Source organism: Hylobates moloch, unplaced genomic scaffold (assembly GCF_009828535.3).
Source record: "Hylobates moloch isolate HMO894 unplaced genomic scaffold, HMol_V3 SCAFFOLD_2, whole genome shotgun sequence".
In the NCBI taxonomy this organism is placed as follows: Eukaryota; Metazoa; Chordata; class Mammalia; order Primates; family Hylobatidae; genus Hylobates; species Hylobates moloch.
Genome location: NW_026652277.1, coordinates 144947463 through 144973470, shown reverse-complemented (window position 1 = coordinate 144973470; position 26008 = coordinate 144947463). Strand labels below are relative to the sequence as shown.

General features: G+C 35.2%; 1 protein-coding gene across 3 annotated transcripts in view; it reads left to right on the top strand.

Moving 5' to 3' along the window:
* Window positions 1–26008, top strand: part of ECHDC1 (ethylmalonyl-CoA decarboxylase 1) — a 54687-nt gene that overhangs the window by 25492 nt on the left and 3187 nt on the right. For all 3 annotated transcript variants that reach the window (XM_032158604.2, XM_032158612.2, XM_058435545.1), the window contains 2 exons: window positions 1978–2030; window positions 3579–3659. In XM_032158604.2, coding sequence (XP_032014495.1) covers window positions 1978–2030; window positions 3579–3659 — 134 coding nt within the window. The remainder of the gene's footprint in view (window positions 1–1977; window positions 2031–3578; window positions 3660–26008) is intronic.

Here is a 26008-nt window from a genome sequence, read left to right as displayed (position 1 = left end):
CCCCATCTTGTAGAGATGATGTGTCTGATAATGCATCTAAACACATATTCATACAATGCAATTTATAAGTACTATAATTAAGGCATAAAAATAAAAATACTGTGGAAACACAAAAGAGAAAATTGTTATTGTGAGATTTAGAAAATCTTGATGGAAAAATATTATGTGATCTGGGCATTCCTTGAAATAGGTAGAGAGAAGGACAGCCTATTACAACTAGTAGGAATGATAAAAGCAAAGACACAGGAGCCACAATAAGTGTAAGGTGTTAGAGGGATGGCAAATAGTTTGTGTGGTGAAATTAGGATGCTTGGATGAAGGGTATGGTAATCAATAAAGTTGATAAGATAGTTTGGGATCAGGTCGTCTTGCCAAGAAATTTAGGTTTTATTCTATAAGACATCATCATCCTACAGGAAGATTTATCAGGTAGCGGGATGGAAGATTATATTTAAGAGGAAAAAGAAATTAAATACAGAAATCAGTTAGGAAGCAAAGCTGTTGTCTCCAGCCATACCACCCTGAATGCACCCAATCTTGCTGATCTCGGAAGTTAATCAGTATTGGGTCTGATTAGTCCTTGGGTGGGAGAAAGCAAAGCTGTCTTACTGTACTAATCAAGGCTTGAGTAACACAGGTATGAACTAATGCAGGAGCAGCAAAAATATAAAAGAAGGGATTGGTATTTGAAATATTTCTAAAGAAGATCCGAGGGGAAGTACTTGGTAACTAACTGAGTGTAGAAGAATTGTGAAATGGGAAAGTCAAACGTAGTACCAAAAATCTGAGCCTTATTGACCGCTAGCTCAGAACTCTTACACTAACTTTTTCCACTAACACAGAACTCTTATGCAATCTTTTATAGAGTTTCTAGGTATATTTTCATCTTTCTAAACATCCTTTAAGTTAAATAGTGCAATTTTTTTTAAATTTCTCATTTCTTATGAATGAGGAAACTGAATTACATAGTCATGACTTGCTCAATTTCATGTTGTTATTAAGTGGCAGCACTAGGATTCAAACTCAGTTCTTTTACTTTCAGTTGGTTTCGCCGTGCTGAGTTTGAGGTGCTATCAGAATGTGAAAATGTCTAGTAGATTTTAGCACTTTATATGGAAGTAGATGAGACTTCCAAAAAAAACAGAAATTATAAATAAAGAAGAGAGAAAATCATGGATTGGATTTTTGAAACTGCATGGATTTAGGGGATTAGCTGGATAAGAAGAGCCAAGGAAGAAGACTGGAAAAGAACAAACAAAGAAATAAGAGAACCCAGAGTGTAAAATGTTGCTAGAAAGTGAGAGCGAATATGAGAATGAAGAAACTGATTAAAGAAAGGTACTACGTGTTATGGAGAGAGAAAAGATGAATAAGGAAAAGTCATTTAATTTGACAAGTAGGAGATTATTAAAAGCTTTTGAGGAGAGATTTGGGGATAAGGTAGAGGGCCAGATTACACTGGATTGAAGAAAGTATGTGAGCTAAAAAAAATACAAGGCAATGAGTTTGGACTACTCTTAGGAAATTTGTTTATGAAAATTATAAGTTGTGGCAATACCAAGATAAAGCCTTAGAAATATTTTTTTAAAAATCAAAGCTTAACATAACTTTTCCCTTCTTTCCCTTCTTCTTTTATGTGTTTATCATCTTAAGGATAACAGATGGGTATATCTTATGCCTTTCCCCTGTCATTACCCTGAGTAGAACTCCATAGTGATCTAGGGTATGTGATCTGTCTCTTATCCCTACATCTTTGTTAATACCTCATGCAAAGCTAAGCTCAAGGAGCCCTAGGATATCAACAGAGTCAAATACAGCATTATTTGCATTTCAGACAACATCAAAGAGTTTTAAATGGAAACGTCATTGTTTAAAAAAGACATATTTTTGGCTTCATTACTTTCTAAAAACTTAATTAAAAAATTTAGTAATATATTTGTATTATACCTTTGTGTTTCTGCTTATTTTTATTTAAAGGATGGAATGGCCGTATGCATGTTCATGCAAAACACCTTAACAAGATTTATGAGGTAATGCATCCTTCTTTTTAAAATATGATTTCTAAAAGACCAAAAATAGCTTTTTACTATTCCATTATTTGTACTAGTTAAGAAATAATAGCTAATTTTCAAATTACATCTATTCTAATGATGTACTATTTTTTTGTGCCATAGAGGATAATCATTTAATTACATGTTAATAAAGTATATACATATGTATTTCAAAAATAAGAGAAATGAAATATAAGAAGAATTTAAGACATATCCCCTAAAGAGCTTATATAACTAGCTATATTTAGGAATAGATACTGGGAAAGTTAAATACTGGTATTAGAGCAGAATAATAAAGACACTGATCAAGACATGATACATAAAGGTTACCTAATATTCCAAATTAGTAGAATGTGTAGTGAAGTGGTCTGTATCCAGAGGAGATGAGAAAAAAACTATGGATTGGAAAGTTTTTACAGCTTTCTGAGGAATATGAATTGACTTTGCACGTAGATAAAGAAGCAAAGAGGAAAAATTCTTCTTGGCCTATCAAGGTATGTTTGAGGTTACAAACTGTGACATGTTTTGGCTGATTAGCTTTCTACTTTCACATTCCAAATGTAGACAAAATTATGAAAAGTAAGGAAATTCTTATTTAAGCAAGGTCATTAATTGGACACTACTTTATTTTTGGTACTCATTGTATCTGAGAGTCTAGAGAGAGTAATAGAATCATAACATTACTATTCTAAAATAGTATCTTCATTGTTTAACCCCTATTCACCTCCTTTTCCTATTGCATTTGACTTTTTCTTGGATAAATCTGAAGTTATTATTTTTTTACATAATCCTTTCTACATGGGAGCAGTGTATATTAGGAAATTTTCAATTATTTTAGACCTGCACCTTTGCATTGTAGGTTAGAACCTACAAAAATTCCATACTTGCAAAACATTTTAGATTTACCTTGTATTCACACACCCCTGCAAAGTGGGTCTTTGCAAACAGGAAAGGTAAAAGATTTATTTTTACTGCAAAATCATGCCTTTATATAGGATTAGTCTGTGGACTATTTCAGGCAACAGTGAGTAGATTTTTGAAGGAACCTTCATAACACAGTTTTGGAGCTCTATCTTCTGTAACACATTTCCAACCTTTGGATATAGCCTTGATTTTCCAACTTTTAACCTGATACCAATAAAAATGGACAAAGATAATATCACATGGAATTATTCTGAAGAGCCAGCTGCTGAGAAATTCCAGGAGCTGTAAATTAGACAAAAGCATCCATTTATTTGGGAGTAAGTTACAATATGGCTATAGCTTAAAAATATATAATGATTCAGGGAGGTATTTTGATGAACTTATGTGGCATTTATTGTGAACTATTGTATGTTTAGTATTACAGTGTTTTTCTTCTCATGATGTAAAGGTTCAAGCTTCTGCTATCCTTTGATGTGTGTTTGTTTTTATGAAGACGGTGCAATAATTTAGTTTCCACTGCATTTTAAGATTTAAAAAAAATAACATTTGTGAATGAATATTGAAATTAAAAATAGTAACATCAGTTTTTTCTTCAATATACAGACTTCCTTTAATAAGTGTTGCTCTGGTTCAAGGTTGGGCATTGGGTGGAGGAGCAGAATTTACTACAGCATGTGATTTCAGGTAGGATGAAAATTTCATTAATTTCTTGCACAAATATAATTAACTTGCTCAAATTCATTTTTGCCTAAATATCAATATATATTCTTAAATAGGAGAAACCTATTTTCTTTTCTGAATGTTTTCTTTTTGTCAGTCATTAAAGTAGATAATTTTAATCTAATAAAATTTCATGATCATTACTATGCATTTTCAAAAAATTAACAAAACACATGGTTTTGAGATTGTGAATAGAGCAAATCCATATTAGCAAAATTCCTGGAAGGAAAGCTAAGGAAATATATGAAACTTTAAAATCCAAAAGAATTATACAAACAAAGGTAAGCAACATTAAAAAAGAAAAATAGAATGCGGAAAGAGAGACTGCTGTAGCTGTCTTCTCACCAATAAAAAGAGATTTTCTGAGATCCCTTTGTCTTCTTTTTGCTGTGATTTATAGCAACTTTGTGGGACTTTCGGGAAGGTTAGGGAATAAAGATAGAGAAAGTTCTTTGGGACCAATAGCTCTTCAGTCCCAATAATTATTCTCAGTATTTGATAGCTATATTATATAGAAATGACATTTTGTAAAATCTAATATTTAGACATGGTTTAAACTGCTTTCTCAGTACCATTCCCAAGGCCTACTAACACAGCTAGCTATAAGGAGACCAATACAATGCTCTGTAAGTTATCTGTACAGGCTCACATACTGGAGCCTCTTTATAATGCAAAAGGTAGTATATATAGCACAATTAGAGGTAAAATGGCAAAACAGTAAAGAGCCTGAGCACTGACATCCGGTAGACCTAGGCTGAATCCCAGTTTGACACTTTTATCTATTTGACTTTGAGCAAGTATTTTACCTCTCTTCATCTCAGTTTCTTTATCTATAAGATGGAAGTATCTCCCTTAAATATTTATAAATCGATTTAAATAAGATAGTGAAAATATAGGTTTTAGCATAATGTTTAACCTAAAGTTTACATCAATATTCACATAATATTGTGGCTTAGAGTTTTAAGATTACTTTATACAACTGTCTCTTGCCAATGCCAATATGATGACATTCTGGCATACTTTGAAACTCATTGTCTTTTCATTTGGGATGTTTTTCAGTCTTTGGGCTAACCCTGGCCTTACCATTTTTAAAAAAATTCATTATATGCTTGACCCTAGCTAAGAAAAATATTGGAGTATACATTAAGAGGAGACTTATAGTAAACTTTTTGTCTCAGTTTTGGACACTGAAGAGAAAGTCATTCTGTGCTGGCATGTAGTGCTCTACATATTTCAAAACATCATGTTGTACATTTAAAAACTTTTAGGCCTGGCGTGGTGGCTCATGCCTGTTATCCCAGCATTTTGGGAGGCTGAAACAGGCGGATCACCTGAGGTCAGGAGTTCGAGACCAGCCTGGCCAAAATGGTGAAACCCTATCTCTACTAAAAATACAACAATTAGCCAGGTGTGGTGGCACATGCCTGTAGTCCTACAACTTGGGAGGCTGAGGCGGAAGGATTGCTTGAACCTGGGAGGTGGAGGTTACAGTGAGCCAAGATCACACCATTGCACTCCAGCCTGGGCAACAGAGTGAGACTCTGTCTCAAAAAAAATAAAAAATTAAATTTGTTGAGCTACAAATTATATACAATAAAATGAATCCATTTTAATTGTATGGTGTAAATGGATTTTGATGAATATATACACCCATGTAACCACCTCCACAATCAAGATTGAGAACATTTTTATCACCCCATCTCTATGTTTTGTATACCTCTTCCCAGTCAGTTCCCACCTCTATTTCAAGGTAAACACTGATCACTTTCTCACTTTAAAGTAGATTTTTTAAAAAGAATTTTACATAAATACATTTTTACACAAATATATAGAGTATGTACTTTTTAATGTCTGCCTTCTTTAATTCAGTGTAATTATTTTGAGAGTCATCCATGTTGTACCATGTGTCAATACTTTGTTCCTTTTTAATGTTGAAAAGTATTTTATTGCGTGGATATTCAAGTTTGTTTCTGAGATTTATCTGTGTTTTTGCATTTTTCAGTGGTTTGTTCATCTTATTGCTCAGTGGTATTGCTTTCTATGCGTATATAGCACAGTAAGTGTCAGACATTAATGGGCACATGAGCTATTTCTAGTTTTGGCCTATTATAAATAAAGCTGTTGTGAACATTCATGTATAAGTATTTGTGTGGGCATATGTTGTCATATCTTTTGGGTGAAAATCTAAGAGTGGAATTGCTGGGGTGATATGGTAAGTGTATGTTTAACTTAAGCAGCAAATATATTGATTTCTTAAATTTTCTAGGTGGGTTGTATAATTTTTATTCTCATGAGCAATGGAAGAAAGTTCCAGCTGCACCACATGAGTACCAGCATGTGGTACTGTCAAGCTGTTTAGATTTAGCCATTTGATGGGTGGGAACCATTGTGAGAGCTCATTGTGATTTCAGATTTGAATTTCCACAGTGACTGGTGTTGAGGATCTTGTGTTGATTGGCCATTAGATACATCTTCTTCTTTGTTGTTTCAAGTCCTTTGACTCTTTAAAGAAATTGATTTGTCTTATTATTATTGAACTGTAGGAGTTTTTTATATATTCTGTATAAAATTCCTTGGGATAGCAATAATTATAGTAGCAGAGGTGAAGTATGCTCGTGTGTCTATGTCTATCTCTACTGTAATACTAAATACTAAATACTATTATTCACAGCCTTAGGAGAAAGAATACTTTCTCCCAGCCTGTGAGTTGTTTTTTTATTAGTAGTATCTTTGGAAGAGCAGAAATTTGAATTTTTAAAATGTTTTCAACTTCTCATTTGCACTAACTATACACTTATGAAAAACTTGACGAAATCATACATATAACTCCCATATACCTTTCAATCAGTTTCTCCAAATGTTAGTATCATATAGAGCCACAGTGCAATTACACAACTAGGAAATTAACATTGATACAATACTTGTAATTAATCTACAGACCTCATTCAGTTTTTTTCATTTATCATACTAATGTTTTTTTTTTTTCCTGGTCCAGGATTCAGTCAAGATCTGTTTTTTTCTGATATAAATATAGCCATCTCAGTTTTCTTTCTTTCTTTCTTTCTTTTTTTGAGACAGAGCCTCTGTCGCCCAGGTTGGAGTGCAATGGCACGATCTCAGCTCACTGCAACCTCCACCTCCCGGGTTCAAGCAATCCTCCTGCCTCAGCCTCTTAGTAGCTGCGATTACAGGCACCTGCCACCATGCCTGGTTAATTTTTGTACTTTTAGTAGAGATGGGGTTTCACCATGTTGGTCAGGTTGGTCTCGAACTCCTGACCTCATGATCCAGGGCCTGCCTCTGCCTCCCAAAGTGCTGGGATTACAGGCATGAGCCACCACGCCTGGCCCCCAGTTTTCTTATGGTTAACATTATTGTGGTGTATCTTTTTCTGTTCTTTCATTTTTAACTTGGCTGCCTTGTTCAAAGTAGATTCTAGTAGACAACATATACTACGGTTTTGCTTTTTTATTCGGAATGACAATTGCTGCCTTTTAATTGGAGTGTTTGTTCCATATACATAGTCAGTGTTGTATGGATATAATTGGGTTTAAATCTGCCATCTTGGTACAGGCATAACTGAGAGATATCACAGGTTTGGTTTCCTCCAGACCACCCCTATAAAGTTAATATCACAATAAAGCGAGTCACATGAATTTTTTTGTTTCCCAGTGCATATAAAAGTTATGTGTACACTATACTGTAGTCTGTTAAGTATGCAATAGCATTATGTTTGAAAAAACAATGCATCTATCTTAATTAAAAGGTAATTTGTTGCTGAGAAATGCTACCAATCATCTGAGCCTTCACCGAGATGTAATCTGGTGGGGAATCTTGCCTCAATTTTGATGGCTGCTAACTGATCAGAGTGATGCTTCCTGATGATTGAGGTGGATGTGATAATTTCTTAAACTAAGACAACAGTGAAGTTTGTTAACCGATTGTTTCACCAAAGATTTCCGTGTAGCATGCAGTGCTGTTTGATAGCATTTTACCCATAGTAGAACTTCTTTCTGCCATTGATTTATCAAATATAAATTTATGTAATATTCTGAATTCTTTGTTGTCATTTCAACAGTGTTCACAGCATCTTCACCAAAATTAAATTCCATCTTAAGAAACCACATATTTTGTTCATCCATAAGAAGCCACTCCTCATCTAGTCAGGTTTTATCATGAGATTGTAGCAATTTGGTTACATCTTCAGGCTCTACTTCTAATTCCAGTTGTCTTGCTACTTCCATCACATCTGCAGTTACTTCCTCCACTGAAGTCTTGAACTCCTTAAGTCTTCATGAGGGTTGAAAGCCAACCATGAGAGTTGAAAACAACTTTTTTTTTTTTAAATTTTTAACTTTCATGAGTACATAGTAGATGTATGTATTTATGGGGTACATGAGATGTTTTGCTACAGGCATGCAATATGTAATAATCACATTATGGAAAATGGGGTTTCCATCCCCTCAAGGCATTTACCCTTTGTGTTATAAATAATCCAATTATACCCTTTTAGTTATTTTTAAATGTATAATTGTTATTATTATATTATTGACTATAGTCACCCTGTTCTGTCAAATAGACCTTATTCATTCTTTCTATTTTTTTTGTACCCATTAACTATCCCCATCTCCCTGCCACCTCCACACTACCTTTCCCAGACTCTGGTAATTATCTTTTTACTCTCTAGCTCCATGAATTCAGTTGTTGATATGGTTTGGCTCTGTGTCACCACCCAAATCTCATGTTAAATTGTAATCCTCAATTTTGGAGGAGGGGTCTGGTGGGAGGTGATTGAATCATGGGGTCAGACTTCCCCCTTGCTGTTCTCATGATAAGTGAGTAAGTTCTCACAAGATCTGGTGATTTAAAAGTGTGTAGCACTTCTCCTTTCGTTCTTTCTCTCCTGCTCTGTCATGTGAAGATATGCCTGCTTCCACTTCGCCTTCTGCCATGATTGTAAGTTTCTGGAGGCCTCCCCAGCCATGCTTCCCATACAATCTGTGGAACTATGAGTCAATTAAACTTCTTTTCTTCATAAATTACCCAGTGTCAAGTAGTTCTTAATAGCAGTGTGAGAAAGGGCTTGTGGAATATTGCTCAAGAAATTTTTGCCAAGTACAGTGACCCTAAGATTTTCCCCAGTGTTTTCTGGTAGTGGTTCCAGAGTTTGAGGTCTTAAATTTGTCTTTAATCTATTTTTTCCTGTGTGTGTGTGTGTGCGTGTGTGTGTGTGTGTGTGTGTTGTTGTTGTTGTTTTCTGTTGTTGTTTTTTTTGTCTTTATTTTGATTTGATTTTTGTATGTGGTGATAGATAGGGGTCTAATTTCATTCTTCTGCATATAAATATCCAGTTTTCCCAGCATCATTTATTGAAGAGACTGTGTTTTCTCCAGTGTGTGTTCTTGGTACCTTTGTTGAAAATGAGTTGCCTGTATATGTGTAGATTTGTTTCTGGGTTCTCTATTCTGTTTCATTGGTTGTCTGTTTTTATGCTATTTTGGTTTTTGTAGCTCTGCAGTATAATTTGAAGTCAGGTAATGTGATTCCTCCAGGGCTGTTCTTTGTGCTGAGGATAGTTTTGGCTGTTCTGTGTTTTTTGTGGTTCCATATAAATTTTAGGATCTTTTTTTCGATTTATGTGAAGAATGTCATTGGTATTTTGATGGGAATTACACTGAATATCTAGATTGCTTTGGGTAGAATGGACATTTTAACAGTGTTGATTCTTCCAGTACATGAACTTGGAATATCTTCTCATTTTTAATGTCCACTTCAATTTCTTTCACTGGTGTTTTATAGTTTTCATTATAGACATGTTTCACTTCCTTGGTTAATTCCTAGGTATTTAATTTTATGTGTGGCTATTGTAAATGGGATTACTGTTTTGATTTCTTTTTCAAATTGTTCACTCTTTACATATAGAAAAGCTACTGATTTTTGTATGTTGATTTTTTATTTTGCAACTTTAGGCTTTTTCCAGACATAGATTGTATAATCTACAAACAAGGATAATTTGATTTCTTCCTTCCCAATTTGGATGGCCTTTATATCTTTTTCTTGTCTGATTGCTCTAGCTAGGACTTCCAGTACTATGTTGAATAACAGTTGTGAACGTAGGCATCCTTGTTGTGTTGTAGATCTTAGAGAGAAGGCTTTTACCTTTTCCCCATTCAGTATGATACTAACTGAAGGTCTGTCATATATGGCCTTTATTATGTTGATGTATGTTCCTTCTATACCTAGTTTCTTAGTAGTTTTTTATCATGAAGGGATATTGAATTTTATCAAATGCTTTTTCAGCATGAATCCAAATTATTATATAGCTTTTGTCCTTCATTCTGTTGGTATAGTGTTTAACACTGTCTGATTTGTGTATGTTGAACCGTCCTTGCATCCCAGAGATAAATTTCACTTGGTCATGTTAAATGATCTTTTTAATATATTGTTGAATTCAGTTTGCTAGTATTTTGTTGATGATTTTCGCACCAATATTCATTGGAGATATTGGCCTGTAGTTTCCTTTTTTTGATGTGTCTTTATCTGGTTTGGTATCAGGGTAATACTTGCCTCAGAGAATGAGTTCGGAAGTATCCCCTCCTCTATTTTTCAGAATATTGGAATAGTTTGAGTAGGATTCCGATTAGTTCTTCTTTAAATGTTTGGCAGAATTTAGCAATGAAACCATTGCATCCTGGGCTTTTCTTAGTGGGAGACTTTTTATTACATCTTCAATCTCCTTACTAGTTATTGGTCTGTTCAGGTTTTGAATTTCTTCCTACTCAATCTTGGTAGGTTGTATGTATTTAGGAATTTGTCCATTTCTTCTAGATTTCCCAATTTATTGACATGTAGTTGCTCATTGTAGCCACTAATAATCCTTGAATTTCTGCAGTATCAGTTGTAATGTCTCCTTTTTCATGTCTGATTTTATTTATTTGGAATTTCTCTTTTTTTTTCTTTGTTAGTCTGGCTAAAGATTTGTCAATTTTGTTTAACTTTTCAAAAAAACCAACTTTTTGTTTCATTGCTCTTTTGTATTATTTTCTTTTCTTTCTTTCTTTGAGACAGAGTTTATCTGTCACCAGGCAGAGTGCAGTGGTGTAATGTCAGTCATGAGCCTCCACTTAGTTCAAGTGTTCTTCTGCTGTTGGGATTACAGGCGTGAGCCACCATGCCCAGTCAATATTTTTTTTAATTTAGATTTCATTTATTTCTGCTCTGATCTTTAGTATTTCTTTTCTTCTACTAATTTTGGGTTTGGCTTGCTCTTTTCTAGTTCTTTAAGATGCATTATTAGGTTATTTGAAATTTTTCTTGTTTTTTGATGTAGGCACTTATAGCTATAAACTCCCCGTTAGTACTGCTTTTGCTGTATCCCATAGGTTTTGGTATGTTGTACTTCATTATCATCTGTTCTAAGAGAATTTTCAGTTTCCTTCTTAATTTTTTAATTGACCCATTGGCCATTAAGGAGCATATTGTCTAATTTCCATGTATTTGTGTAGTTTCCAAAATTCCTCATTATTGATTTGTAGTTTTCATTGTGATCACAGAAGATGTTTATTATTTTAATTTTTTGAATGTTTTAAGATTTGTTTTTTGACCAAACATACAGTCTACTTTTAAGAATGATCCATGTGCTGAGGAAAAGAATGTGTATTCTCCAGCTCTTGGATGAAATATTGCATAAATATCTATTAGGTACATTTGTTTCTATAGTGCAGATTAAGTCTGATGTTTCTTTGTTGATTTTTTGTCTCTAAGATCTGTCCAGTGCTGTGTTAGTCCATTCTTGCATTGCTATAAAGAACTACCTGAGACTGGGTAATTTATAAAGAAGAGAGGTTTAATTGGCTCACAGTCCCACAGGCTGTACAGGAAGGATGGCTGGGGAATCCTCAGGAAACGTACAATCATGGCAGAAGATGAAAGGGAAGCAGGTACGTCCTACATGGCTGGAGCAGGAGAAAGAGAGAAAAGGGGGAGGGTACTACACACTTTCAAACAAGATCTCATGAGAACTCATTCACTATCACAAGAACACCAAGGGGGAAGGCTGTCCCCATGATCCAATCACCTCCTCCTACAACATTAGGGATTACAATTCTACATGAGATTTGGGTGAGGACACAAATCCAAACCATATCAAATGCTGAACGTGGGGTGTTGAAATCTCTAGCTATTATTGTATTGAGGCCTATCTCTCACTTTAGCTCTAATGTTTCCTGTATATATCTGGGTGCTCCAGTGATGGGTGGCATAAAAATTGTCATATCCTCTTGCTTAATTGACCCATTTATCATTATATAGTGACTTTCTTCATCTCTTCTTACAATTTTTGTCTTGAAATCTATTTTGTCTGAAATAAATATAGATACTCATGTTTTCTTTTTGTTTTCACTGGCATGGAATATCTTTTTTCAGTCTTTGTGTGTCTTTATAGGTGAAATGTGTTTCTGGTACGCAACAGATGATTTGGTCTTTTTTTTTTTTAATCCATCAACCAGTCTGTGTCTTTTGATTGGAGAGTTTAGTCCATGTACATTCAGTATTATTATTGGTAGGTAAGGACTTACTCCTGCCATTTTATTTGTTTTTTGGATTGTTTTGTGGTCTTCTCTTTCTTTTCTTCTTCCTTTTTGTGATGATGATGTTCCCAGTGATTTGATTTAGCTTCTTGCTTTTAATTGTTTTGTGTATCTTTTACGTTTTTTGGCTTGCAAATACTGCATCTTATTAGGCTTGCAAATACTATCTTATCACCCATTATTTTAAGCTGATAACAACTGAACATTGTTTGGATAAACAAACAAACATGCAAAAAGAAAATAATAAAAACTTTATGCCTTAACTTTATCCTCTGGCTTTTTAATTTTTTGTTGTCTACTGTCTATATCATGAAAAGTTGTAGTTATTATTTTTGATTGGTTCATCATTTGATCTTTCTACTTAAGATAAGACACAGTTACAGTGTTTTAATATCCTGTGTTTTTCTGTATGCTTAGTATCATCAGTGAGTTTTTTACCTTCAGATGATTTCTTATTGCTCATTGACATCGTTTTCTTTCTGATTAGAGTGCTCCCTTTAAATTTCTTATAGGACAGGTCTGGTGTTGATGAAATCCCTCAGCTTTTGTTTGTCTGGAAGTCTTTATTTCTCTTTCATGTTTGAAGGTATTTTTGCAGAATATACTATTCTAGCATAAAAGAATTTTTCCCTCAACGCTTGCAATATGTCATACCATTCTCTCCTGGCCTGTAAGGTTTTCACTGAAAAGTCTTCTCCCAGACATATTGGAGCTTAATTATGTGTTTCTTCTTTTCTCTTGCTGCTTTTAGGATCCTTTATTACAGACTGCGTTTTTATCCTTGACCTTTGGAAGTTTATTAAATGCTTTGAGGTACTTTTGTTTGGGTTCAATCTGCTTTGCTGCTCTATAACCTTTTTGTACTTGGATATTGATATCTATCTCTAGGTTTTGGGAGCTCTTTGTTATTATTCCTTTGAATAAACTTTCTAACCCTGTCTCTTGCTCTACCTCTTCTTTAAGGCCAATAACTCTTAGATTTGCCCTTTTGAGACTATTTTCTGTATCCTGTAGGGATGCTTTTTTTATCTTTTTTCTTTTGTCTTCTCTGACTATATTTTCAAATAGCCTGTCTTCAAGCTCACTAATTCTTTCTTCTGCCAGATCAGTTCTGCCATAAAAAGACTCTGATGCATTCTTCAATAGTATGCCAGTTGCATTTTTCAGCTCTAGAATTTCTGCTTGGTTCTTTTTATTTCAATCTTGTTCTTAAATTTATCTGATAGGATTCTGAATTCCTTCTCTGTGTTATCTTGAATTTCTCTGAGTTTTCTCAAAACAGCTACTTTGAATTCTCTGTCTGAAAAGTCACATATCTCTTTTTCCAGTATTGGTCTGTGGTACCTGGTTTAGTTCATTTGGTGGGTACATGTTTTCCTAGGCAGCCTTGGTACTTGTAGATGTTCTTTGGTATCTGAGCATTGAAGAATTAGGTATCTATTATAATCTTCACAGTCTGAGCTTGTTCATAGTGGTCCTTCTTGGGAAGGCTTTCTAGATATTCAGAAGGACGTAGGTGTTGTGATCTACGCTGTATCTGCTTTAGAGGGCACCCGAAGCCCAGTAATGCTGTGGTTCTTGCAGACTTCTGGAGATACTGCCTTGATGGTCTTGGAGAAGATCCGGAAGAATTCTCTGGATTACCAGGCAGAGACTCTTGTTCTCTTCCCTTACTTTTTCCCAAACAAATGAAATCTCTCTCTCTCTCTCTCTCTGCTGAACCCCGTGGAGCTGAGGGTGGAGTGAACCAAGTAACCCTATGGCCACCACCACTAGGACTGTGCTGGGTCATATCTGAAGCTAGCACAGCACTGGATCTTGCCCAAGGCCTTGCATAACCACCCCCTGGATACCGCCTATGTTCACTTGAGGGACTAGGACTCTACAATCAGCAAGTGGCAAAGCCAGCCAGGCCTGTGTTCTTCCCTGCAGGGTGGTGATTTCCACTAGACTCTGGACAAGTCCAGAGGTACTGTCTGGGAGCCTGACACTACAGTCAAAAACTTTAGAAGTCTAGCTGGTGTTCTGACTTGCCTGAGCTGTAACTCAGACCACAAGATGTAGACCTTTCCAGTCTTTTCTCCCCTTTCCAAAAGTGGAAGAGTGTCACCCCATGGCCACTGTCACCACTGGCTCACAGGGAATACTGCCAAATGACCATTAATATTACAGTAAAAATCTGTTATCTAGTGTAGCCACCTTCATCAATAACCCTAGCTAGATCTTCAGGATCCCTTGCTGCAGCTTCTGTGTTAACCCTTACTGCTTCACTTTGCACCTTTATATTATCGAGATGACTTCTTTCCTTAAACCTCATAAACCAACCTCTGCTGCTGGTGTCATACTTTTCTTCTGCAGCTTCCTTACCTCTCTCAGCCTTTGTAGTGTTGAAGAGAGTTAGAGCCTTGTTCTGGATTAGCCTTTGGCTTAAGGAAATGCTGTGGCTGGTTTGGTCTTCTATCCAGACCACTAAAACTTTCTTCATATCGGCAATAAGACTTTTGCTTCCTTGTTATTCATGTGTTCACTGGATTAGCACTTTGAATTTCCTTCAAGAACTTTCCTGTTGTATTCACAACTTGGCTTTTACCCTGAATTTTAAGGTAATTACTTTCTGGCTTTCCTTTATAGTTTTATAAGCTAAATATTCTATAATAAATATATTTTTTATTTTTTTGACTTCATATAAATGGCATCATATAGTAGTAGAAATAGAATGAGAAAGGCTTCAGTATGCTAACTTATGAAAAACAGTAAATTTTATATTAATTTTTTTTTATAATTTATGACTCAGGTTTCCATTCATCAGTTAAAATATGTCGCTTCATGCTCACACAAATAGAGATTTTCCAGTTTTTTTGGTATATAAGACAGTTTACAGAAATCCTAGCCTCTTGAAAACTAGTGTTCAATAATGCACAAAATTCTTATGCACAATAAAAAAAAGTTATTTTATATGACAGTGCCCTCTGCTGTCATCAGTGCAGATTGCATTAGAATACTACTATTACATTTTATTCTGTGAGGAGGAAGCAGTCATTGGCTTTAAGCTTGATATGAGACTAAACAGGAAATGCTCTATGTGTGAAAGTATTAAATGCATTCCTCACTTTACACTGAAATACAGGTAGTTATGAAATATATAATTTCAACACATATATAAATATAAAATGTATATCTAGTAATTAAAAGAATTTTAAGGCTGGGCACAGTGGGTCAGGCCTGTAATCCCAGCACTTTGGGAGATCGAGATGGGTGGATCATCTGAGGTCAGGAGTTCGAGACCAGCCTGGCCAACTTGGTGGAAACCCGTCTCTACTAAAAATACAAAAATTAGCCGGGCATGGTGGCAGGCGCCTGTAATTCCAGCTACTCAGGAGACTGAGGCAGGAGAATCACTTGAACCCGGGAGGCGAAGGTTGCAGTGAGCTGAGATCGTGCCACTGCACTCCAACCTGGGCAACAAGAGTGAGACTCTGTCTCAAAAAGAAAAAAAAAAAAGAATCTTAAGCTACATGCAAGTGTGCATTATTACACTGAAAAATCCTCTATGTAAAAGAAAATGAAAATTAAGACTTTTTAGATGTTGATTTGGAACAAGTGAAAACCCTCTAACATAGATTCCGATGTTCATCTTTATTAGACTTTTGTACCATTCTTCATATTGATTTCTCATCTATGTTTAAGTGTAGTTAGAGTTTAGGACAAAAAAGCACAATAGCAGGAAAAATAATCAGAGATTATTTAATCCTTTAATACTGCTAAATTGCCTAGCTATCATTCTCTAATTGAAGAAAATGTAATGCATCCTAGACCTTCATTAAATATTTAATTTTATTTGTCACAAGATGTCTGAGGGTACTACCTACTCTCAGTATCTGGATATACCAGGTGCTTTTGTTGAGAAGCTTCTGATGAAAACTTATTCATTTTTGGACCAGCTTTTCTGAAAGTGGTGTCTGTTTATTAAACATATTTTAGCACCCACATGTGATAGGCACAGCCATTCACAAACCTTGTGTCTTGGCTTTTTGTTTCATTTTTCTAGTAGTATGTTTTTGTTATATTTTACAAAATTATTGGTCTGCAATCGATTAGAAAGTTTTTTAAAAAATGAAGAAGAAATTGATCCTTAACCAGAGAAATTTGACAAGCACTGTCCTATGCTACTCAGCCCTTTTAAAACCCACATACCAAAAGCAACTATAGTTCTTAAATGTTAGAGGCTAATAGAGAGGATTGCATACTGAATGAACTACATTACTAGCCCCAGTTTCCAGGAAGTGATAAGTCAGTACAAGTTCCTCTAGCTGATTTTTTCCCCTTAATTTTATCAGTATCTCATCAGTTATTTTCTATGACAGATTGTTTTAATTATTTCCTAAGAATGTCTGCTTGTTCTAAAAAAACACCAAAAGCTTTCATAGCATTCGCTAAAAAGATAAGTTCCTTCTTTATATGTGTTGGCCCTTTTCGCTTGTTTAACTTTCTTACCTTGGAGAATTGCCTGGAATTCACTCAACTGACATTTTCATCCGTGCCAATGGAAGTACTTCAGCAAATGGAGATACACTTAATATGAATATATAAAAGAAATGAACTCATGTAGCATTCTAACACTGTCCCCTTCCCCCCAAACCCTGTGAGCACCAGCTGGTAATAGATGTAATGTATACGTATGTCAGAAACAGTTCTACTTTGCATAGATAGACCCTCACTTGAGTCATACTTTTCATGTAAAATATTCCAAGAGAAAATGGCTTTTAAAAAACATTTTTAAAAGCAAAAGACTAACATGAATTAAAAATTGGTATTTCTCAATGGTCAGAATCTAGTCAAGCATTGTATTTCCCTTTTAGTGACAAAATTAATGTGAGGAAATGAAAAGCTAGAAATGTGGTAATATAGCCTCTCATTTTTTAATCCACCTTGACAAATTAAAGATATTTAGAATGAAATATAAATTAAGAAAATGCTAATACGTATGTTTTCTATTGCTGCTATAACAAACTACCACAAATTTTGTGGCTTAAAACAACACGTTATTATCTCACAGATGTATAGGTCTGAAGTCCAGCTGGGCTCAGCTGGTTTTTCTAAACCTTGTGTCATGAGACCAAAATCTAAGTGTCAGTTGGAGTGGGCTCTGAAGACTCTAGGGGAGGATTCACTCCCAGGCTCATCCAGGTTCCAACTGGTAGAATTTGGTTACACGCACTTGAAGGACTGAAGTCCCTGTTTCCTTGCTGCCAGATCGGGGACGAGTCTTTCCTCCTGGAGATTTTCTGAATTCCTTCTCATGCTTTCCATGTGGCTCTGCCAGCAGTGGTGAGTCAAGTTCCTCTCATACTTTGAATCTCTCTTATTTATCCTTATGCTGCATTTCTCTGACTACAGCTGGAAAAATTTCTCTGCTTTTAAGTGTTCTCATGATTAGATTGGGTCCACTCAGATAATCCAGGATAATTTTCCTATTTTAAGGATTTAACTTTAGTTACATCTGCAGTCTCTTTTGCCATGTATGGTAACACATGCACAGTTGCCAGGGATTAGGTCATCTCTTCAGGGCCAATCTACCTACCACGTATGGGCTTGGCATAGGGAATTTAATTGTCAGATTTGTTGCTAACTTTTATATTTCTATTTGATTGCCAGTGAAAAGTGATAACTTTGTGCTATATAAGCTTTTTAATTTTAAAAAACTTTATTCTTTTGTAATAGCACTTCATGTAAAACACAAACACATTTTACAGCTGTACGAAAGTATTGTTTTCTTATATCCTTATTCTATAAGCTTTTTCTATTTTTATTTTATTCATCTTTTTTAAAAGTTTTTTTTTTTTTTTTTTTTTTTATTAAAAGCTAAGACAAACACACACATTAGCCTAGGCCTACATACAGTCAGGATCATCCATATCATTATCCTACCCCTCCACATATATCATTGTCCTACCCCTCCACATCTTACCCCATTGGAACATCTTCAGGGGCAGTAACATGCATGGAGCTGTGATCTCCTATGATGATAATGCTGTCTTCTGGAATTCCTCCTGAAGGACCTGCCTGAGGCTATTTTACATTTAATTTTCTACATATAAAAGTAAAAGAACACTCTAAAATAACGTAAAAAGTATAGGTCAGGTGTGGTGGCTTATGCCTGTAATCCCAGCATTTTGGAAGGCCAAGGCAGGAGGATTGCTTGAGCTCAGGAGTTGGAGACCAGCCTGGGCAACATAGGTGAGACACAAAAAATAAAAAAAATAGCCAGGCATGGTGGCACAAGACTGTAGTCCCATTACTGGGGGAGGATGAGGCAGGAGGATTGCTTGAGGCCAGGAGGTCAAGGCTGCATTGAGCCATTATGGCACCACTGCACTCCAGCCTGGGGGACAGAGTGAGACCCTTTCTCAAAAAAAAAAAAAAAAAGTATAGTACAGTAAATACCCAAACCATTAACATGGTCATTTATTATTAAGTATTATGTAATGTACACAATTGTATGTGCTATACTTCTGTACAAGTAGCAGTGCAGTAAGTTTGTTTTTAACAGCATCACCACAAAAATGTGAGTAAAGCATTGTTCTATGACATTACAGTGGCGATGATGTCACCAGGCTATAGAAATTTTTCAGTCCCATTATAATCTTATGGGACCATTGTCATACAGCCCATTGCTGACTGAAATGTTGTTATTCAATGCATGACTGTATACCTAATTTATAAAGGATTCTCTGATACAGACATTATTTTAAACATAATTATACCTGTAGTATGAATGGTTAGCTTGGTTTCAAGATCAAGATTCCAGAATGTGCTTCAGGAAGTACTTAAAACACTCATTCCTAGATTCTACTTTCTAATTCCAGTTATTCTAAAAACACGGGAAAATAGAGAAAAATCTCTCAAAACCACCTTAGAAAATAGAAAGTGACAAACTCAGACTGCTTGGCTTTTAGCATCAACTTTTGGCAAAAAAAAGCATGTACACATTTTTATATGTCTAACATTTAATATTTTACTATTGAATTTGGTGTGAGAGAGAAACTGGAATTGTATTTTTTAATTTTTAATTTTGAAATAACTACAAACTTGCAGAAAAGGCATGAGAGTAATACAAATAATTTCCCTGTGCCATTCATTCAGGTCCAACAATTTTTAACATTTTGCTATTGTGTTTTATCTTTGTGTATCATATATTTTTTTTACCCAGACTAAGGATAAAGTATTGTACTGTGTCCGAAGTTACTTACATTAGTTCACTGTTGTTTTTGTTGTTTTTCCTTCTTTGATGTTGAATTGGTCTTGGGTGAATGGTCTCGTTGTCTGAGGTGTTATCCGAACTGTTTGTCTCACAATCAAGAAAATTAAGGATCGTGAACACAAGGGGGAGGTTGGAGTCAAAGTTTAATAAGTGAAAGAAGAAAACTCTTTGTAGTGGAGAGGGGGCCCGAGTGGGTTGCTGTTTTTACATATGAATCCAAAAGCTTTTATAAGAAACTCCCCTCATCTCTGTAGCTATTTGTGTAACTCTCCTTATCTCTGCAGCTGTGGGTATGTCTTGGGTAAGCACAAAGTGAAGCTTCTCTTGTTTGTGTAACTGCAGGTCTGTTTCAGGTAAGCCCACCCGCCATTCCTGTGCAAGTTCCCACAGAGCCTACCATGTATATGCCTGAAAAGGGGAGGAACATTTTTCCTGGAAGCCTCCTGATCACACAAAGGGAAAAAGGCTTCTCTGTTGGGCCTTGCTTTCTTATTAGTGTAGTTGCAGTTTAGTTTTTCCCCAGGCTGTTGTGTTTGTGCCTGTAGCTGTGATTTTTCAGGCTATTTCTCGAAGGACTAGCCTTAACTGTCTACCTGATTTTTCCTTTTCTTCTCCCTCAATGTGATTTCATTTGAAAATACCTTGCTTTAGTTTTTGCATTCAGTTTAAATTTTTTCCCTTGTTTCCAGCCTTATGTCTTGAATGTTAGAATCTTGTAGTGAATAACTTTATGTATACTTTTTAGCAATACTAATGGCATATCTTAAGGATAAACACTAGAAATAGGATTGCTGAATCAAAAGTTAAATAAATATTAATGAGTTAATGAATATTTATTAATTATTGCCAAATTTTCTTCCATAAGAGATAGACAAGTCTTGCATTCCCTCTAGTCTGTTTCACTTAGCCTTGTCAACAGAGCCTACTATTAAGCTTTTGAATTTGCCAATTTCATGGGTAAGGAACAATATTTCAGCATAGTTTTAATAGGCATTTCTTTCTTTTTTCTTTTTTTTCTTTTTGAGGCAAGGTCTTGCTCTGTCTCACCCAGGCTGGGGTGTATAGTGGTACAATCGCTGCTCACTGCAACTTGTGCCTCTAGGGCTCAAGTCATCCTCCCACCTCAGCCTCCGGATTAACTGGGACTACAGGCGTGCACCACCACACTTGGCTAATTTTTGTATTTTTTGTAGAGACAAGGTTTCGTCATGTTGCCCAGGCTGGTCTCAAACTTGTGAGCTCAGGTGATCCACAGCCTCCCAAAGTGCTGGGATTGCAGGCATGAGCCACTGCGCACAGCCTATTTCTGTTAAAATGAAGTTGATTATAGTTTCATATGTCTTAAGGACCATTAAAAAAATTTTTTTGGTGAATTATTTATTCATATTTTGCTTATTTCTCAACAGGATATTTGTTTTTTTCCTTCAATTTCTTAAAGTTCTTCAAGTATTAGGGATGTCATTATCTATGAAATGTTTTGCATATGTTTGCTCAGCTTGTTTTTTGTTTTTATTCTTTTTTGCCACGCAAGCCTTTTTAAAAAAACATGGTCCACTTTGGGAGGCCGAGGCAGGTGGATCACGAGGTCAGGAGTTCGAGACCAGCCTGGCCAATATGGTGAAACCCTGTCTCTACTAAAAATATAAAAAAAATTTAGCCAGGTGTGGTGGCACGCCTGTAGTCGCAGCTACTCTGGAGGCTGAGGCAGGAGAGTCACTTGAACCTGGGAGGCGGAGGCTGCAGTGAGCCAGGATCGTGCCACTGCACTCCAGCCTGGGCAATGGAGTAAGACTCCATCAAAAAAAAAAACAGACACACACACACAAAAGTAGTCATATCTGCAATCTTTTTAAAAGTTGCATCTGGATTTCGAGTGGTATTTTAAAAGCCTTTCCATATACCAAGGTTATAGAAAAGTTCATGCGTGTTTCTTCTAGTACTTGAATGGTTTTGTTTTACATTTATATATCTAATCCATTTTGAGCTTATTTTCATGTGTGCTGTGAGTAATGGATCTTGTTTCATTTTTTTTTTCCAAATGGCAATTTGTCCCAACACTATATGTTTTAGAAAGCCTTCTGTGTTCCAGTGATTTGAGGTAACACCTGATCATGTACTAGATTTCCACTTGCAGTTAGGTCTGTTGAGAGATTTTCTGTTGGTCTGTTATTTCCAATTTTTCTCTAAAATGATTAATGCTGTGATAATTACCTTAAGCAAAAGGCTTTATCCACATTTCAGATTATTTCCTGAAAATAAATCATGTAAGTAGCACAAATACTTAATGAAAGGATATGCAGTGTTCAAGGCTTTTGATAATAGCCACGTTATCTTCTAGGAAAGATTCTACCAATTTATATTACCACCAGCAGAAAGTAGTGTCTATTTGAGAGCATCCTTTCTTACAATGAGTATAATCTTTTAAGATATCTTTTATAATTTTGATAATCAAAAATTAAATTTTATTTGCCTTTTTAGAGATTTTTGGTGATACATAAATTTTCATGTTGGTTGATTTATATATGTATGAATTCTCTGCATTTTCTTTTCCCATTTCTCCTTTGGGGTATTGAGCTGTTTATACGCCAGATGAAAAGCACATTTTTATTCCTTTATCTCCCTAGTGAAATAAAATTCTCAACTATCCAATTTAGAGCCTGCCTATCTAATTTGTTTTCAATCTCTAATGCTGTTTTCATGAATATAAATAACCCTCAGCCAAGGTATTAGCATTTCCAGCTGTTACCCATTAGTTCAAAGTATATTATAAAGAAAGGAAGCTGTAAACATTCTTATCCCAAGGGAACTTACACGGTAGCCTTTTGCACTTTGGGAGGCCAAAGTGGGTGGATCACCTGACGTAAGGAGTTCGAGACCAGCCTGGCCAACATGGTGAAACCTCGTCTATACTAAAGATACAAAAATTAGCCAGGCGTGGTGGCGGGCACCTGTAATCCCAGCTACTTGGGAGGCTGAGGCAGGAGAATCACTTGAACCCAGGAGGCAGAGGTTGTGGTGAGCCGAGATTGTACCACTACACTCCAGCCTGGGCAACAGAGTGAGACTCCGTCTCAAAAAAAAAAATACTGGCTTCATAAATAAAGTACACTATTACACACACTTGCACACACACAAATAAATGCATGCACACACACAATCCCGCCCCCACCCCAATTCGAAAATAACAAATCCCATGATTTGGAAGTAACTTTACTCTGAAGAGGAGATGTCCACCTCAGGAAGCAGTCACACTGCCCATGTTGCTTTGTTTTGTAGTTACCACATTTCTTGGAAGTTCTTACGTTAGAGCTGTGACATCAAGAAAATCTACCTGTGATCATGCCAGGATTACCAAATGTTAAAATCAGACTTCAATATCACAAAACATTTTTATATCTGCTCCCCCCTCACAACCACACAACAAATAAAAGTTTTCACGCATTCGACTATATACCTTCTTACTCAAGCAGTCTGTTTGCAAATAATGAATGAAAACTCATGAAGCCAATCATCTGAGACTTGGAAATCAGAAAGGTGAGATTATAGGGAGAATTTTTGGGTTCTTTCTCTTTTCCATAGTTTGTTTTGTGATGTTACAGATGGTAGAAAACAAAAGGGAGAAGGTACCAGGAAAATATATGTGTGAACAAGTTTATGTTCGAGGCATAACTTTAAAGTATTGTTTGTGGTCAGAGATGCTGTTGCTAATTCTATAATTTTCTATGCTATATTTCCCCATGCGAGCAAGCTTACTTTGTTGTCTTTGGCCCTTTATGCAATCAATGTAAAAGGACTAGCAGTTTCTGGCCCTACACTAAAGCTTATTTATATTTAAATCAGTGATTCCAAACTTTAAATGTATAACATCATGTTAATTTTGTAACATCAATGGTTTTCTTTAAAATTTCAAGATATTTCTCTTGTTACTTGTATTGGACAGTTCTAAGAAATCTTAGAGGGATAACTGTCTTACCTGTTTTTTAAAAAAGATCAGCTTGTAATCTTCTGCTTCAACCATATCTGTAGTAGAATACAGCATTATTTCTAACTTTATTTGGCAATATAAAAATTGAATATTTCTTGTGCTCTCCATTTATAAAACCAACATCGAAGAAGAGTTTGCTGGACAGTGTTGAGTATAGCTCTTTGAATATTTTAGAGATTATGTGATTTTAGTCCAGGGGACTTTATACTGCTTCACTGTTGTTATACTACTTCACTACTGTTATTTTTACGGACCTATCAATACCACCAACTTAATAGTATTAAAAGCCAGTATACATAGAGTTTATTATGTATCAGACTACAAAATATATACAACTTTTATATTTCCAAATAAAAGTAGGTAATACTGTATATTCTCTTGTAGATGTGTTTGAGGCAATTTCCCACAGATTTTTTTAAAACATACAGACACACTCTATAAAAGAATTGTGGAGTACATATGTTCAAATTATCTATTCAGAGATGCAGAGATGTTAAATAACTTCCTAAGATCTAGAGATGAATCTTCCTCTCCTCTTTGTACCACGTTTCTTTTGCCTTTGCTGTATTTTACAATGTGTGATATGTAGCCAGTCTAGTGGCCATCCTAGGATTTCAAGCCCAGCAGTCTGGCTTCTGAGTGTATGCACTTCACATCAAAGCTGTACACTCTTCCAATTCAATTATTTATATTTCCATCCTTCATCACAGAATTTACTAGAAGTACCTTGCTTTAATAATCAGCATTACAAAAAGGCTGTTTTTTTGCAACTTTTCCACGAAAAACTTCCTATTTTAGTAAAATTTGGTAATTTCTTTTTAGAATGTTCTTGAATACATTTGTTCAAAGACCTGAAACTTAAGAGTTAACTCATCAAAAAGTAGTAACTCACTGAACAGTCCTTCCTGGTATCATCCACAGTTGACTTTGTATCACCTGTCAAAGGTGAAACTCTTTCCCCAGTTATGAGTAGTCTTTCTTATAACATTGTTTCATCCAGACAGTAGTAACAAGAAATATATCCACATTTGATTAATCTCATCTCCTTTGCCCCAGGATGTCAGAGGAAATTTTAAACATTGCCAATGATTATACTATCAAACAGTCAGAAGACACTTATCATTCTTTTACTTGTCAAAAAAGCAAGTTTAATATGGTTTTATAAATTGAGTCTGTCATAAGTCTTCAAAATTATAAGAGCTAAGTCTTCCATTACTCTACATAGATTATCCCTTGCAATAATTGTATTACCAGGTAACTGCATCTAAACTCTAGAAAGAATTAGTGTATAATCCTGTAGGGTCTATCAGTTAACTATATTGGGATATATCTTGTTAATATAATAATGTCCTTCTTAAATTAGGTTTTTCAGCATTTTAAATTTTATATTTAAACTTTCATTTTTAGGTTAAAAAAGTCTTGTAAAGGTTACCATCTGAATGCTCTGTTTATTAGAGGAAACTACTTGTGTTCTTTTGTCACCAATGAATTTTTTGGTCATATTTATTTAATATATATTTAATGTATATCAGTACACAAGCACACCCGAGGTATACAGTTTGCAAAGAATGGATGTTAGATTTTGATCACAAAAGGTATTTTTACAAAGATAACCTCAAGATTTGTTGGAGTTGTAAAATATAATTCCAAAAGACACAGTTTACCTTATAAAATAAGGCAAATGGAAAAAAATCACCATAGAGATGATGATTTTTCTTTAGAAGCAAATAATTCCAAATATGAAAGTGCTTACATAGGTAATCACTTTTGTTGTCATAAGCTCATCTACATTATTCCAACATCCAGGACTTTAACCAGTTTTCATGTTCAGCTGATTCTAAATGAATTTATTCCTGGCATAGTCCTTTACTCCATTATAGGCACAGCTCGGAACCAATTCTAGGATTCAATTCAGAACAGTTACATATTTAATGTATTATGTAAAAAGCTTTATAAGATTGGGTTCAATATTGACAATTCCTATTTCTAAGAATATTAGACATTATTTCTGTAATTTCTATTCCTTTTGATATTGTTTTCTGTTTAACAAGGCAGTACTCCTCTTACAATATTGTGATAAATTCAGATTTTTATAAGACTTGTTATTTTTTCCTCTCAATTTTAAAATTATTTCTTGAAAACTATTATTTTTCATAGCTATTTGCCTCTAGAAGCAATTGTTCATAATGGAGGCATATTTTCCTTTGCAGAAATTCACAACTGTGAAGAGAAAGTTTCCCAGTGAGTTAGTAAGTGGGCATTTGTCATAATTCTCTCAGTTCAAAGACTGAGTTTTTTGTTCTTAGTGCTAATAGAACCAAATCACCTGCATTTGAGTATTTAACACGTTGGAAAGCCAAACCAACTTAAGGTCTTCTTTTTTGTAATGTGTAATTTGAAAGTCAAAGCTTCTTGAAGCATGCAGTCAAAATAAAACGCATGGGCAGCATTTCCTAAATCGTGTAGCTTTACTCAGTCT